General features: G+C 41.7%; 1 protein-coding gene across 11 annotated transcripts in view; it reads left to right on the plus strand.

Moving 5' to 3' along the window:
• The window catches only part of sdk2a (sidekick cell adhesion molecule 2a), an 82,290-nt gene that overhangs the window by 50,690 nt on the left and 14,625 nt on the right, over nucleotides 1-16,975 (plus strand). For 10 of the 11 annotated variants that reach the window (XM_040119644.1, XM_040119694.1, XM_040119634.1 and 7 more), the window contains 20 exons: nucleotides 2,382-2,493; nucleotides 2,908-3,098; nucleotides 3,364-3,447; nucleotides 3,573-3,767; nucleotides 4,314-4,430; nucleotides 4,706-4,873; nucleotides 5,254-5,356; nucleotides 6,214-6,390; nucleotides 6,664-6,800; nucleotides 7,516-7,663; nucleotides 8,868-9,008; nucleotides 9,368-9,549; nucleotides 12,295-12,410; nucleotides 12,723-12,918; nucleotides 13,019-13,117; nucleotides 13,252-13,443; nucleotides 13,636-13,757; nucleotides 13,905-14,014; nucleotides 14,415-14,565; nucleotides 16,691-16,928. In XM_040119644.1, coding sequence (XP_039975578.1) covers nucleotides 2,382-2,493; nucleotides 2,908-3,098; nucleotides 3,364-3,447; nucleotides 3,573-3,767; nucleotides 4,314-4,430; nucleotides 4,706-4,873; nucleotides 5,254-5,356; nucleotides 6,214-6,390; nucleotides 6,664-6,800; nucleotides 7,516-7,663; nucleotides 8,868-9,008; nucleotides 9,368-9,549; nucleotides 12,295-12,410; nucleotides 12,723-12,918; nucleotides 13,019-13,117; nucleotides 13,252-13,443; nucleotides 13,636-13,757; nucleotides 13,905-14,014; nucleotides 14,415-14,565; nucleotides 16,691-16,928 — 2,979 coding nt within the window. The remainder of the gene's footprint in view (nucleotides 1-2,381; nucleotides 2,494-2,907; nucleotides 3,099-3,363; nucleotides 3,448-3,572; nucleotides 3,768-4,313; nucleotides 4,431-4,705; nucleotides 4,874-5,253; nucleotides 5,357-6,213; nucleotides 6,391-6,663; nucleotides 6,801-7,515; nucleotides 7,664-8,867; nucleotides 9,009-9,367; nucleotides 9,550-12,294; nucleotides 12,411-12,722; nucleotides 12,919-13,018; nucleotides 13,118-13,251; nucleotides 13,444-13,635; nucleotides 13,758-13,904; nucleotides 14,015-14,414; nucleotides 14,566-16,690; nucleotides 16,929-16,975) is intronic. The other variant, XM_040119703.1, reaches the window with a different exon arrangement.

The following is a 16,975-nucleotide window of genomic DNA, read 5'->3' on the forward strand; positions in this document are numbered from 1 at the left end:
CACACAACGGCATTTTGCATCTGAAAGTCAATAAGGTTTTCACAGCTGCATTTGTTCACTTTAGCAATTCTTTGGAGACAAGACGGAAAAAAAATATGCAGTAGAGGGAGCATCTTGTTCCAGAGGGAGCATACAAATGAGACAGACCTGAATCTAATAGTAAAAAGTAAACTGGCACTGGTATAATACTCCAAGTGGGCAGACATTTTGCTTTTTTGTTTTATTCTTTAGAGTGTGAAGTACACTACAGTTGAATTAGGTTTACAATTGTCTTTGGACACAGACATATGTAAACAATACTGTGATATTAGTAGCGAGAATTTCCCATGCAGGTCACCAAGTTGTTTACTTTTCCCATTTAATTAGAAGATTACACACTTGAGGTATTCTCAACAAAGAGAGTTTATGAACTGCAATACATTAATTAGTGTCTGCCATGGAAACAATCACGTGCTCTGGAAAATAAAATGAGTAATTTGACAAGTCAAATGGATTTCATTATGTCATTGGCAAACATAGACAAAATTTCCAGCCAAATATTATGGAATTGAACTTAATGTAAAAACCCTGTTTCGTTTGTATATTTACACAAATCTGTAAGACATTTGATAAACTTAGAAAAAAATATGAATGTGTAATGTAAGCATAAGGGTAAAGAATTTCAACATGACTGCATCAACAATTACAATCAATAAATCATTATGTATATATTATGTGCTGTTTATGCCAGTACCAGACATTGACCTTAGAAACTACTGTGCTTATTCTTCAGCTCTAACTCTTCTTGGCAGAAGATGGATATTAGTGGTGATAGAATTCTTCTTCTTCTTCGCTCTCCATTAATCACTTCCTCTCCTCCTCCTCCTCTCTCTACATTTACTTCTTGACCACCAAATGTATCGGTATCTCAGAGACCCTGAGACCCACAACAATTTAAACTGTCCATATAATCTCACTTGTTAATTAGGCAACAAAAATTACATGGATCAGCCAAATACTGTCATTTGACATTTTAGCCAATAACTTCTGACCCAAGTGATTTAGATTTTTTCCTCATGAATCCTTTGGATTTAGGCAAATCATTGGGGACGCTTTATTTTTTTTTCCCTTTCTTTTTTTTTGACTCTTCTGATGACTTGACAGCAAGCGGGTCTACGTGGATTGATTGGTCTTCACTATGCTAATTAATAATGATGTCAATAATACCCTCAAGATGGTGCTTGTACCAACATGATGAAATGGATTAATAGGGACTTGTAGTAGAATTCTGAAGCCTTTCAATCAGCTGCAGCATCACAAAATTCCTATTTACTTATCAATCAATGCAGAAATCATCTGCCTACATATCTTTTTCTTTTTTTTCTAATAAAACACATCTCTTTTAAAGGATAAATTTTACTGTTTGTCAAAACAAAATATCTTTTTAATTTGTGTTTAGGTGTGCTCTGAGATTAATTCACATGCATTTGTTTCAAAATGTTAAATGCATTTTTTATATGCGCCAGTATAATATCAGCAGCAGCTAGATTTTATTTTGTTCTTCTTTTCCTTCCTTGCTATTTGTGTTTAAAGCTGCACAATCATAGTTAATACTGTCTGGATTAGCTAAAATGGGAAGCAGAACCAAACAGCAGTAACCCATCAGGGGATCTGCTCCCACATTCAGGCAGTGTTTGTAGAGGAAGCTTTGTCATTACACTTCTGAGAATCCGCAAAAATGGTCCTCGGAAGATTCTGATTTACAAAGACACGGCAGAAAATAGCAATAGTGATAATAAAAACTTGATTTGGGACACTATTAACCTGGAGTAGCCCTGAAAAAAAACTTCACAAATTCACGTGGACACACATGGGCATCCACAAACCAACACACATGCACACAGTATTCGCATGCAACACGCCATAAACACGCAATCACTCACACACATGCGAGTGCACAGGACCATACCCGTACTCCTGGGAGGTGGGGGGAAAATGAGATCAGATTCAGAGAGAGATCACTGATTGAGGGCAGTGAATCGATGGTTGGCTGGAGGCTCCATGAAACCCGTGAGTGATGGTGCCGCATTTAATCGCCTTTTGTGTTTGTCTCAATTATGCTACATAATGGCTTCTAACACCTGGGCTAACACCGTGCTCAGGAAGTGCTGTGCGCACCAGAAAAAGGATCTAAAGTAAAGACAGGAGTGTTAATAGTTGCGTGATAGCATGCTGGGTACCTGCTGGTGATAGTGACAGATTGTCAGTCTTTATGTAAGGATCCAGTCATGCTCAGTTGACCAAATCAGACAGATGCACAGGCTTAATCTAAAGTCTGCATATAGTTTATAGATTTTTTTCACTTTTTTCAATCTACCTCAGTGTTTCTGTGTGTATGATAGATGTTGGAGGACCTGCAGACCCCATCGCCCCCTCTATCATCATCCCCCCCAAGAACACAAGTGTAACAGTGGGGAGAAATGAAGCCGTCATGGAGTGTGTTGCCAATGCAAGGTACAATTTGCTACACACTCATGGACAGTGAGGAAAAAACAGGTGCAAATGCAAACACAAATTATCATTACAGCTCAGCCTTCTCTCACCTCAACATCTAATATTTTGTGATATAAATTAATCTTGAAATATTTTGTGTGAACATGATAGAAAAGTGTTTTGTACATCTCTCGTTTTGTACACCTCCTCCATTCTTCCCTTTGATTCAAGGCTTCACTCTGTTCTCCCTATCTCGCGCAATCCCAGTCTTGAATTCAGACTATTATCTCCAATTCAGAGAATTAATCAGAATGACAGATGTATCCCATTGCTCCTTCAATGCAGTGTAACCTTGAAACAGAATATGAATCCGTATTCAAAACCATGCTCCCTATCTCTTACTCTCTTTCTTTTTTTCAACTTTTTCTCCATCAGACCCCTCGTCAAAATGAGTATTACTTGGAGGAAAGACGGGTTAGTGGTCAACACAGGGATCCGAGATTTCGGCCGTAGATTGGTCATCAGTTTGCCAGCCATCAGTGATAGTGGCTACTACGAGTGTGAGGCGTCACTCCGCAGTAGCAGCGTCCCCTCCATCACTGCTGGGGCCTTCCTGCATGTTCTCGGTAAATAACCCACAACTTACATTTTAACCTCGCACAGTGCAGCTGGGCCTAAATTATCCAAATTTTGCATCAGCATGCTAACCTCACGTGTCGAGAGAACATTTTGTTGCCATTTCATATTTCAGTAATTGAGTCGATGTGATTATCTGGAGTGGTGCATTCACCAGAGAAGGGTCAAGAAAAAAAACACTTTTAGAGCTTATTTGTGGATTTTTTTAAGGCTTCGACTGAGCAATGTTCTGTTTTTTTTTCGTTTCTGAAACAGAGTTTCCTCTGTTTGTAAAAGAGCCACCAAGTCACATCAGTGCAGAGATGGAAAAGGTGGTGGATATCCCCTGTCAGGCACGAGGTTAGTGATGTTTGCTTTTTGTGTGCTGCAGCACGTTTAAAAGATCCAGAAAGCATAAAAGCACAAAAAGAACAAAAGGGTCACAATGACAAGGGAAAAAAATAAATCCTCTCCTCCCTCTGCAGGCACACCGCAGCCAGACATAGTGTGGTACAAAGATGCAGTGCCCATCAGCCCGGTGAAGATCCCCAGGTACAGGGTGTTGGTAGGAGGCAGTCTACAGATCAACGGTCTCTTGCCAGATGACACTGGGATGTTTCAGTGTTTTGCCCGCAATCTCGCAGGAGAGATCCAGACAAACACCTACCTAGCTGTTACTAGTATGTCCCCTTGAAAATTTTTCAAAGCTATCTGCACGTCTGCTACTTAATTCTGCTGATCTTCCCCACTCTGTTCCCTCCCATTTTTTATTCTTAAATCCGCTCCTCTGTTCTCGTTTCTAATCCTCTTTGCTCCCTCTCTGTCTTGCCTCCTACACCCATCTATCTATATATCTCTTTGCAGTGACAGATTTGTCACCTTGGATGCTCGGGCAATTATTGGCTATATATGAATCAGAGAATGTGCAAGAGAAGCGGAGAGATGGAGGCGCTTTGTGAGATTCTCAGAGCTGTCCCTGAGAATGAGGACTGACACCCTCCCCTTTTGTCAAGTCTATTAAGCTTTCAGATACCGTCTGCTTTATTAGGGAGAAGGCTGTTTATGTCTCTCATTATCACCTCTGTCTCACCTGATTTTGTTGGTATCTTTGTGTGTGTGTGTGTGTGTGTGTGTGTGTGTGTGTGTGTGTGTGTGTGTGTGTGTGTGTGTGTGTGTGTGTGTGTGTGTGTGTGTGTGTGTGTGTGTGCTGACCCTTCCCCTCTCAGGTATCGCCCCCAATATCACCGCTGGTCCCTCTGACAGCGCCGTGATTGACGGCATGTCAGTCATTCTGCATTGTGAGACCTCAGGAGCCCCACGGCCAGCCATCACCTGGCAGAAAGGTGCGTGGGCTAACAGCGTGAGGTTTGGTTGGGGGGGGGTTCATTATGCTGCATTTGGACTTGTCAAAGTTAGATGAACACTATGGAAAGGATTCAGAGTATGCATTTTCTCTAAACAAGCTCTACGTCTTTACTTTTGCTGCACTGCTTTCCCCCCCTATTTGTTTTCCCTGACATTTCTCCAATACTTTAATCTCTCTTTCACTTGCCCCCCCTCCCCCTTTTCCCCCGTTCCTCCATCCCATACCATCAATCACTTTCGCCCTTCCGTGCAGGTGAACGTGTCTTGGCCAGTGGCTCGGTCCAGCTGCCCAGGTTCACCCTGCTGGAGTCGGGAAGCCTGCTCATCAGTCCCTCCCATTTGTCCGATGCTGGTACCTACACCTGCATGGCCAGTAACTCCAGAGGCATTGATGAAGCTTCAGCTGATCTAGTGGTCTGGGGTAAGCATTAACAGAAACTAGACACTCTCATAAAAAAAATATATATATATATAAAAACTCACATATATAAAAAAAAAAAAAGACATATCCTGCTTTTTCAATCCGTGACTTCTTAACTTCTAGATGCGGAACGTACCTGGCTCCTGGGGATCATTGTCAAGATATTCTGACTATATTGTCTAATGACTCATATATGTACTCGTTTTCTATGCATAAATTCACATTACCAGTCCTTCAAAGCCTTGCAAAGTATTCCACTCATGGAAATACTGCATGATTCACCCCGTTTCAGAAAAACATTCAGTGAAAGTCAGGCAAGCCCTCTTGAGTCCACTGCTCAAACACGGGGTCTGAAAAACAACCTCTGTGTTTGTTCACAGCACGAACTCGCATCACTAAACCACCACAAGACCAAAGTGTCATCAAAGGGACCAAGGCGGTTATGACCTGTGGTGTGACTCATGATCCCAGTGTAACTGTCAGGTAATGATGACATCCACTTGTAATAGCTGTTGGAATTTTTGTCAAGATTGTCTTTTTTGTTTTGTAATAAATGTCAGAGATCACATCCTTTTTTGTAACAATTTCTTGATGCAGCCTAGAAAACGGGTATCAATGTTGTACTTAATTAGCTTATGAAATCTGCAAGAGATCTCGTAGTGTTTATCCACCCTTTGACAGCCTCCTATGGGAAGATTTTGAAACTCAGAGTCAGATTGAGGAATTATCCCATCGCTTTTCCTCACTCTTCAGACGGCCTCGTGCATGATAGAGTGTGTGTACATGCATCTGTCTCAGAGGGGACTGAAATTATGTCTATGGAGCCCAGTGATTAGAGTGCCTGTCACCTGTGGGCCCACAGCATTGATCAGATCACGGGGTAAACAGATGAATATGTAAACAGAGTAATAACTTCAGACAGCGCCTTTAATTAAACACAACACAGAGAAGATTAGCTGGAGAGCCCAAACAGTTGCAATTAATCAAAAGAGCTCCTAGTGTGTGCATTTGTATGACCATGTGGGGTGGGTGTGTGTGTGTGTGTGGGGGGGGTCTGTACCTCTCCAGTACAGGAGAGGTTTTGTGCTGTATGTGTGACAGAGAGTGATGGTTTCCAGATTCTGATCACTTTGCAATCAGCCTCACAAGGCTTTTCATCAGTGTCAGCACCCTGTGTGTTTTTCTGTATGAACTGACACAAAGCCAACGGATTTACTGTCAAAACACTCCGAGATACGGAGTGTTCAACTGTGAGTGTGGGTGTGTGTGTGTGTGTGTGTGTGTGCGCATGCGCAGTATATGTGTGTATTAGGCTTACATACACATGTACATACCTCTAGGTATGTATGGGAGAAGAGTGGCTCGGTGATTGACGTGAACACATCGCCCCGCCTGCGGCTGGATCCCGACGGGACTCTGCACATCTCCCAGACGTGGTCGGGTGACATCGGAACATACACCTGCAGGGTGACCTCAGTGGGTGGCAATGACTCCCACAGCGCCCACCTCAGAGTCAGGTCTGCCTGTTTGTCTCATCTCTCCCCTGTCTTATCTTGCTGTCTGTATTTTTTTCCTCCTATTTACATCTGACCAGGACATGATGGATGGATATTTACTCTACCGTTGTGGTTTATCACAGCTCTCTTCTCCAATCCATCAAACACCTCTAATATTTACAATGCAAGGCTCCCAGTTGGGCTGTTTAATTTTGTTATTTGCTGCCTCTCTTGTCTGATTCAATTTGCCTTTATCATTTTGTCCCTCTCTTACACACACAAACGCTCATGCAGGCAACTGCCCCATGCACCAGAAAACCCAATAGCAGTTCTGAGTACCACGGAGAAGAGGGCCATCAACCTCACGTGGGCCCAGGCCTTTGATGGAAACAGCCCCCTTATCCGCTACATCCTGGAAGTCTCAGAAAATAGTGAGTGGTTTAAGTGTTCAACAACACCTAAGCACCAGTGTCCCCATCAAAATACAGGGATGCAAGGATGCATTTTATTGTTTCTTGTTAGTCAGTTTAAGGCAATATTGTTACTTTCTACTCCCTGGAAGCACTCATTTGCTACCGCTCTTATTATATTATATTTCAACTGTGTCCCAAAATTGCCAGTTTCATCCTCTCTTAACTTCTGCAGTCAGTAAAACTCAATTGCCTCACCTGTGCAGTTCCTTACGAATGATCAGGGGAACCAAATTGTGCTAATGTCCGAAGCTCTTATCTTCCTTTCACTCGCTGAAATCAAAGAAGTGCGAATGCGTTCACCCGCGGAGAGTGAATCGTTTAACCATTTCTCACTGAAGCTCCGGCTAACTGAGAAGATGGCAACTCATTAAGGGGAAAATGAATCTGAGGATGCAGATGGGATCTAGTTTTTGGATAATTGAATTTCAATCTGATATTTGGAGGAGTAGTATACAAAATAAATGACTTGTTTTTTTTTTCAGTAGCTGCAATATTATTACTGAAAATGAAACAATTCTGTACAACACTGCTCAGGAATAACATGGAATTCAAATTTGAGTTTGCAAGTGCCGAAGAGATTTTTCTCAAGAATGTTTATGCTCTCACAAGGTCATTTACTGCTCACTTGCTGCTGCTCACAGATCCGTCTATATGTGTGTCTTCTCCGTCTCAGATGCCCCTTGGACAGTGCTGCTGGCCAACATTGAGCCAGAGTCTACCGGGGTTACTGTTGGCAGCCTCATCCCAGCACGCTCGTACCAATTTCGCCTGTGCGCCGTCAACGACGTGGGCCGGGGCCAGTTCAGCAAAGAGACTGACCGGTGGGTACTGTTGTTCCGGATCTACCGAATATTAAAAATGTTGCTGGTACGTAGTCTGTGTAACTTAATATTTACACTGGCCACGAGAACAGCGTTGCACTTTGTGGGCCTTCACAGTTCTTGAATAACCCATTCGTCCCCAGCATTTTGGCAGTTCAATAGAAAATCCCGTGATTTTTTTTCCTGTTAATTACACTTTTTGGTCTTCACTCCTGTGGGGGTGAGCGAGAGATGAGCCAGCTTCGGGACTTCGGCTTTTTCGAGATAAAACTGTGAATGAGCTGAAATTGCACTTTGTGTAGACTTGATGGGTGCACTCTCTCCCTCCTATTAACTGTCTTGGCTGTACTTCATGAGTAAAATACAGACAGGCTTGAAAGAGGTGGATATTCTCACAGACTCAAATCTCAAGTGAATTTTCTTGACTAGTAAGAAAAAAACAGTCATATTCATAAAGGCACACCCCACACACAGTCACACACATATTCTTAGCTCGTCACTATACACCTGTATACACTACTATCTGACCTTGTCTGCATTAACTCGACCCATTTGCTGCTTGTATACCTGCAGCAAGGAACTCCCTCAAACTGAAATCCATCACTACCTATCATGCACCTTTTGCACCACTCACTCATACACAGAGCTGAATTCCTGTGTGAATGTGCCCAGACAAGAGCGCACCACAGGAGGGTGACTGAGCATCAGTGAGAGTACAGGGCTTTTCTGAGGCATCTCTCTGGCACACCTCTTTGATCCTAAACACTCTGCTTTATCTCCTCCAGAGCAGTGCTCCGGTGCACTGGGAAGAAATCAAGATGTCATCTTAAATTGACTTACGGAAAAAAGTCTGCCTGGATCTCTCTTTCTTGTTCTTTTATATCTTTCTCTCACTCCCACTGTCTCTCTATTGTGCTGCTCCTTTTTCACCAAGGCCTCTTTGATCCTTGTCATGCCACAGCAAGATGTCCCTCGGCGGACAGTATTATAGCGAAGATGTTTTGGACAAAGACCCAGCCACACTTGCCCCAACTTTGCTTTATGGTGTTAAAAAAAAATATATAAAAAGCAGGCTTTATTATGATTTGATGTCTATGATGAAATGGGATAGAAATATGTGAAACTCATGATAATTAATGCATAGCTTCACTCTTTGTCTCTTCTATCACCTCTGTTTTTCCTTTTTCTTTCTTTGCTGCACCAGACTAACTCTCCCCGAAGAGCCTCCCAGCGCCCCGCCTCAGACAGTCATCGCAAGTGGCCGCACCAATCAGTCCATCATGATCCAATGGCAGCCACCCCCGGAGGGTCATCAGAACGGTCCACTCCAGGGCTACATCATCAGGTAAGAAGACCGTGACGACCGGCCTAATTTCTCCCCAGGGATAGATGCCTGTCAGGGCCAATGCTATGTGCATATGTGATAATAACTGTTATGTCAGCTCCTTTTCTTCCTCTCCATTTCATTTCATTTTCGCTCAGCGCTGCGATAGAATAATTGGTGCCAATTAAGTACCTTCCTCTATTCATCTGTTGTCACCTCCCTTTCTGTAACCATTTTATAACCGTTCTGCGTGGCTTCTCTTTCATTGCTACTCTTTCTCCCTCTGTGTTCTAATATTTTTATAATTTTGCCTGCCTGTGCGGTCTCTGTCTGTCTGTCTCTCCCCACCTCTGTCAATCGATTACTCCCTGTGCTGCCAGGTACTGTCTGTCTGGGCTTCCAGTGGATTGCCAGATGAAAAACATCACCAACCCAGACCAGACCAGTCTGCTCCTGGAGGACCTCATCATCTGGACCAACTACGAGATCGAGGTGGCAGCCTATAATGGAGCAGGCAGGGGCACCTATAGCCACAAAGTCACTGAATGGACCCTGCAAGGAGGTGAGGACTTTATTTTGGTCTTACGGATTCCATTCATTACCTGCAGCCTCATCATGGTGGCTTGGTTAATGTTAAGCCTGCAACATTTAACTTGTGAGTGATAGTTAATCAAATCATCTGTTTTTAACGATCAAATTAAGGGCCATGTTTTCTCCACGGCATGCCCTTTTTAATCCTTAGCTAACCTTGAAAAGGCGATTCACACACGCCGTGAAGACAACAGCCGTCTTCCTTGCTCCTGTCTCAATCAGAAGTTAGCAGTTGGCGCAGACTCCAGTTACCAGGCTTTTAAAAGACATGGTCATGTTGGTGCTATTTGCCTGTCAGTGCTGCTTAGTTTTTTTTTGGTCTGGTTTTATGTGGTTAATTTCTCAGTAAGTGCTGCAACACTCCAGAATAAATTGCGTGCTGACATGAGTCAGTAGCTTCATCAGAGCCTGTTTTTTAAAATGCTATCTAAGCTTTTACTTGGCTTTTCATATTTCGATTGATTACTCTCATCTTGTAGATTTTTACTGTATCACCTGTTTTGATATGGTTGCTTTTACTTTTTTTATTCCCTGATTTGAATCTTGTGGCTTTTTTTTTTTTTTTTTTTTTTACCAGAGTGTGTCATGAAAAAGCACCACTTCACAAAAAAAGCCTGGAGACGTTGGTCAGCCCCTCAGAGCACAGATTTAATTGATTGTAAACATAAATTACCAGGTGATGATGTGTGTCAGACCTGTGACATCCCTTTCGTTGTTGCCAAAGGAAGCTGCCTCAGTTGACTTATTTTCTCAGTGTACATGCTGAGTAATATAATTAGAAGACATATTGTGAACTTTCACTCTGTGTCCCACTGCTACATATTTCCATCATGCCCAGTGATTCCAGCACCTTATGTTCTTTGCCTCCCTGTCTATTCAAAATCTCGAGAGGGTGAAAGTCACATTTGTTACTGTAAAGTTGTACCAAGTTGAATCTATGGTTATTTTCGACACCAAGTCAGTGCACATTTAGATAAGTTGTGAATCGGGCTCCTCAGAAAAAATGGTTGATATTACAATATGACTCAACTTTTTTAAACCACAGATTAACATGCTGACTTTTTATCAAGAAATATATAGCCAAAGTTGGGCTATAGCTAATGAATCAACATATTTAAGGTTAAGCCATGTTTTTATTCGAAGAAGATTAAATAATGCTCCTTTTACTGCTCTCTATCAATTCATAGATTACAGTTTAAAATGCTGCAACTAGACTTTAACCAACACAAGAAAGAGGATATCGTTCCTGGTTTAGATATGCTGCGCTGGTTCCAGTTTGATTTTAAATTCCTTTAACTTGTATATAAAGCTTTGAAAGGCTTAACACACTCACATATCTCAGAATCCCTGTCATTTTAAATCCACTCCAAAAACAGAGATCCTCTACACCAGACTAAATATTCTCAAGAGCACTCATAAGAAAATTGGGAGTGTTTCCATCTCCTATTTTGTTCTACTCCCTGCTCAGATACAGTTATTAGAGAGGGTGAATCAGCAGATATTTTGGTTGCATTAGATTTTACGGGCGCTTTATATTAGCCTGATACATTAGTAAAAGAAAAAAAATTATGGGGAAAATGTGAGGTAGCATGAAGAATTTCTTATACTAACACAATGTATGCAACACCACTCACACAAACAAATTCAAATACATTCCCCTCTCACTCTCTCTGTCCAATAGTGTAGTTGTGCTGCAAACGTAAACTTCAGAAATGCTGAAGAAGAAAAAGTTGCTCACATTATGTTTTTTCTCTCTTGAAAGTCATTTCCCTGGATATGCTTTATCTGATTTTTTTCTCACTATTTCATCTTTACAGTCATCACTATAGTGTTACTTATTGTCACTTATACTATAAGCGTTGAGCAGGTGTGTGTGTGTGTGTGTGTGTGTGTGTGTGTGTGTGTGTGTGTGTGTGTGTGTGTGTGTAAAAGAAGGCTTCTGTTTCTGTCACTTTCATTTGGCCGGATGTTTACAAAATTGTCCAAATGCTTCAGAAGTGATTGATTCTATCTGGTATACACTGTTAAAATCTTGGAAACTTCAGTATGATGCCTGATCAATCAATCGGTTAATGAGTGGGCCCAAGCCAAAGTCTGCTGCATCTGCAAGTAAACAAATGTACCGCATTTGTAAAGAAACACAAGACTGCTGTGTTTAATGAGCAAAACTTTGAAACCTAGGAGGAATGGTAAACATCACCATTTTTATTTACATCTCACTTCCCTCACAGAAAATAAATAATAATTTCGTCATCCAAGTAACTGCCAGTGAATAACGACAGTGAACAAGGAATTCATGTTGTTCAGCTCAGCTCTCATTAATTGGATGTTTCTGTCACTCACCCCATTAAAGGGACAAGACCACATCATGATGTGCATTTAAATAAATTCAAAAGAGAGTCAAGGCTAGCGCAGCGCTACGAAGACCAGTACGGGCCAATCAGCTTCATGATTGTGTGACTCCCCGACGTTTTTTTCTAGTGTTACATCAGAATGGCGTGTTCTCTTCAAACAAACTGCTGTAGGGTTCACCTGGAAGCCGCCTGAGGCAACTGCTCTCACATCTGGTTTGATTGGCATGTTCTTGCCTCCCCAAATGAGCCAGAATAAAAAATGCTTCAGCGTGACTCTCACCGCCCTCACTCCATCCCTCTCTCCACCTCTCTGTCTCTCTTGTTTGTTTTGTTTGTTTTTTTTTCTCCATGCTCTGGATCAGTGCCCACTGTGCCACCAGGAAATGTACAAGCCGAGGCTGTCAACTCCACCACGGTGCGTTTTACCTGGAGTGCCCCCAGCCCTCAGTTTATAAATGGAATCAACCAGGGATATAAGGTGAGCAGCCCCCTTCTGTCCACTGGTGCACTCTAGTGGTCAGAGGTAGAAGGGAGTGTTGTCGTCGAAACCTCATTACAAGCAGAAGTTGTCATTTTGTGAAAGAGAGCAGAATTCTCCAGGTGAATCATAAACTTAACAAATTTTCATAGTTTTTGTGTGAACAGTTTTAATTTGAATTTTCACATTCTAAAAAAAAAAAATAAGAAAAAAAAGATATTGATGCTAGAACAATCAATGCTGAATAAGATCAGCATTTGTGAGCCTTTAATGTATACATTTAAATCCTGTGCCCTGTCACATCATTCCCAGCTGCTGGCATGGGAACCCAGTCGTGCAAATGAGGTCACCCTGGTTACGGTGCGGCCCAACTTCCAGGATAGTGTTCATGTCGGTTACGTCCCCGGCCTTAAAAAGTTCACAGAGTACTACACGTCAGTCTTATGCTTCACCACCCCCGGAGATGGGCCCCGCAGCCCGCCACAACGGTTACGCACCCATGAGGATAGTACGTGTCCCCGTTTAGGATATTAAACAGTATTTGCAGATAATTACATATCCGGCTGTCGTTCTGTTCATTTAATGCCTGCTTTTCTTATTTTTTATAGCCCCGGGTGCTGTCGGACACCTTAGCTTCACCGACATCTTGGACACCTCACTAAAGGTCAGCTGGAAGGAGCCACAAGAGAAAAACGGTGTTCTCACAGGTAACCATTAAAGATAACCACGCAGCGTTGACGTGTCTTCTCTACTTTCCACGATTTAAAGTTTGTGTCACCGATCTGCTGTAATCTTTACTGTGAAAAGCGCTCTACTATTTGGAATTCGCCACTTCTTCCAGGCTATCGTATCTCCTGGGAAGAGTTCAACAGGACCAATACTCGGGTGACCCATTATTTGCCCAACCTGACTCAGGAATACAAGGTGACAGGGCTCACTGCCCTCACTACTTACACCATACAGGTAGCAGCCATGACCTCCAAGGGCCAGGGCCAGCTGTCCGCTTCCACTATCTCCTCTGGTGTACCGCCAGGTAAGTGGACAAAATGTGACTTTAAGTTGAGAATTTATAAGTACGTGAAATACCCACTGAATAGGCTATACCTAGATTTTAAAATAGTCATTCCACCTGCTTTGACTCAACAGATTTCTTTTAAGCTATTTCCGACAGCTGTGATGATTTGAGTGTCATTTTAATTTGTCTTTCCCCTGTTGTCTTCCACAGAGTTGCCCGGTCCTCCCACCAATTTAGCCATCTCCAACATCGGCCCTCGCTCTGTCACTCTGCAGTTCAAACCAGGTTATGATGGCAAGACATCCATTTCCCGTTGGCAGGTTGAAGCTCAGGTTAGACACTTCATATCTTTGTCAACGTAATTACAACAATCTGTTTTTGTCATTTGATGTTTTAATGTCGGCGCACAGGTTTATGTAGCTTATTTGTTGAATTTTTTTAGCTGCTGATATCACCCCGTGTCTCTCTGTGCGTTTCAGATTGGCATAATAGGAGAGAATGAAGAATGGCTGGTGGTTCATCAGCTGGCTAATGAACCTGATGCTAGATCACTGGAGGTCCTGGACCTAAACCCTTATACTTTTTACAGGTGAAAACACACAAACCAATTCACACTTGTACATATAATATGTGATAAAACCAATATTTTGCACCACTGTCTGGTATGAAGTACATAATATAGATGTTGCCAAGTGCAGTATCTTCAAATTAATAAATCTGTCACTGATTATCCTTTATCTTTGTTAATCATTTTACTGTTATCCTGAATATGTTGCTTTTTTTACATTGTTTTCTTCAGTTCTCTACTCATAAATACTTCCTATTCTCTGTTACTGCAATGACCTAGTTTCCTTTTGGGCCTCATTAAAGTTTAATGTAATCTAATCTAAAATCATCTAATCTAATCCTTCCTCGTGTCACCAGCATGTCATGATTAAACACCCACCTTTTGATGATTTATCCACCATCAGTTGCTTTATTTGCCCCAGGTTCCGAATGCGCCAGGTAAACATTGTGGGCACCAGTCCTCCCAGTCAGCCCTCCAGGAAGATCCAAACCCTGCAGGCCCCTCCAGACATTTCCCCTGCCAATGTCACCCTGCGCACAGCCAGTGAGACCAGCCTGTGGCTTCGCTGGGTGGTAAGTTGTCACGGCTCATTGCACATTGGGCCTGACTCAGTGTGTACGAAGTTAGCTGAGTTCCTATTCAGACTTTTGAAACTGTGCCCTGTAGATTATTGGTATGCCTCTGCATAAGCATAAGCTATTTCAAATTGCTGTCTTTTTTCTATTTTTGTCCTTATTGTTGGTTTGGTGGAAAATCGTGTTGGGACAAGACTGAACTGGCAAATTGCCCTTGGGATATTAATTGAATTGAACATTCATACTCTAATCTTTGGGAAAATCTGATTTAGGCCAATTAATTTTCCACATAAAAAAAATCTCGAAGATCTAAATTTTCATATATTAAAAAATTTGACATTAAATGATGACTTTCTCTCGTCACTGCTTTTAATCAATTGACTCACAAGAAACACTTCTGTCTCAAAACCTAAATTAGGAATTTAGTACACATTTTTATGTCTTCGTTGTGTTCAGGATTTTTTTTTTTTTTTGGAACATGAAATGTTGCCTTTTCCATCTTGTGTAAATCAGTTCCCTTACTCTTGGGGCTACTATATGATGAATACAGGGGATGGCACTGATAATATTTTGGAAAGGTGCATGCACTCTGTTCTTGATTATTGCTGCTCTCTGCATCAGCATTTGGCCAATTTGCTGTATACTGCATCTGTCCATTACCATCACCGTTCCAATGCCTGGGCAGTGCCAGGCACTGAGAGACAGGAGCGAGATTCTCCTGCAGCTCCTGCTCCTGTTACCTGATTTAACAACAGAGGGGTGTCAGCTGTGTGATACAGTTCTACAAATCAATGACCTAGCTCAATGATTGTAGCCCTTTTCAAAAGCCGGGTGTTAAACTGTAGTAAAGTTTTGTGGTCTGCTTCATTGCCAAGGACGTGGAAGTCTTAGTCGAGGCCACATTAATTTCAAGAACACTAGCACTTTCATAGAAATAGGCCAAGTACTCCACAACGTGTAAGAAGATTATCTCCAGAATGTAAAATGGCATCCTCCAGCCCAAGTCTGAGAACACACCGTATTTAAAAAAGAGGTGGGAGAAGGAGGGAAATTTTAACATCTCGGAGGAGGATGGCTGGAAAAGAATGTGTCCAGCACAGTGAAATTCAACTAGTTCAACTACACGGCTAAAATGACATGGCTAAATATGTGATTCTGTATATGTGGGTGACATCTCATTTGAAGTGTGGAATATCAATGATAAAAAACTGGTACAAATACTTATGGCAGCAAGTAAAGAGGCTGTCATGAGGAAGTGGCTAAAATAGAAATAATATATGAAATATAATTCATGGAAAGGTTTTCACTTTCCCTCAATGTCCAAAAAGATTTTTTTTTCCAAAATTGGACCAAGATGACTGAACCTCAAACCTACAAGGTCAGACTTTAGCTGACTTCATAGAGTAGATGAGTGAGAATATAATACAGTTTATATTTATCGCATCTAAGAGCTTGCTCTTCATCTATAAATTTTGTATTAATTCTTGTATTAATTTTTAAAATTTTATTTGCTACCTTCAACCCTTTGTATTATCTACTGTGAAAGAATCCCATGTTCAACTGTAAATAAATAAAGGCAGTGCTATAAAAGAAAACCTCTGAGAGAGCCAGGCTGCCAACATAGAGCCAACGTACTGCAAAATCTTTTGTTTTAAGAGTGCACAGTGCTATGTGAATCTACTTGCAGGGATATTGACACTATGTAAAATGATGAATGTGAAAGGAATGCTTTTCCAAAATTAAAAAAAAGAAAAAAAAAGAAAAAAAAGAAGAAGCCCAGTACATCTTTATGTGAGTATGCTCACTTATCATGCTCAATTATGTGCATATGTCAGTGTTATATATACTAGATATAGAAAACAGGTAGGTCTAGTTTCTTATCCTTACTGGCTGAGTGATTTTTAGACGGATTGCAAAAACTCTCAAAACACTTTTCCACAACGGTAATTTCAATATTGATCTACTAAAAATCACTCAAACCTTTACTTGTGCTTTGCAAAGCAATTATATTTTTAATTAATTTTCCAGTAACAATATTTTCCAGATGAAATACAAATAATTAAAATGTTAGGATCTTATTATTATTTTACGACCTGGGGGAATAAAAAACAAATTCTCTCAGCCTCTTCCAGAGTGGGAGTACAATGGGAATCCAGATCTCGTGGGCTACCGGGTCCAATACTCCAAAGCTGGGTCTAAAGGGGGAGTTCTTTCCCATGTCATCATGGACCGGCTGGAGAGGGAGTTCACCATCGAGGACCTGGAGGAGTGGACGGAGTATGAGGTCAGAGTTCAGGCCATCAACGGTATTGGCTCTGGACCCTGGAGCCAGCCAGTCCACGGCAGGACCAGGGAGTCTGGTGAGGAGGGGAAAATGTATACAGAGGCCAACATTAAATCACATAGG

The sequence above is a fragment of the Xiphias gladius genome, chromosome 3 (genome assembly GCF_016859285.1).
Source record: "Xiphias gladius isolate SHS-SW01 ecotype Sanya breed wild chromosome 3, ASM1685928v1, whole genome shotgun sequence".
In the NCBI taxonomy this organism is placed as follows: domain Eukaryota; kingdom Metazoa; phylum Chordata; class Actinopteri; order Istiophoriformes; family Xiphiidae; genus Xiphias; species Xiphias gladius.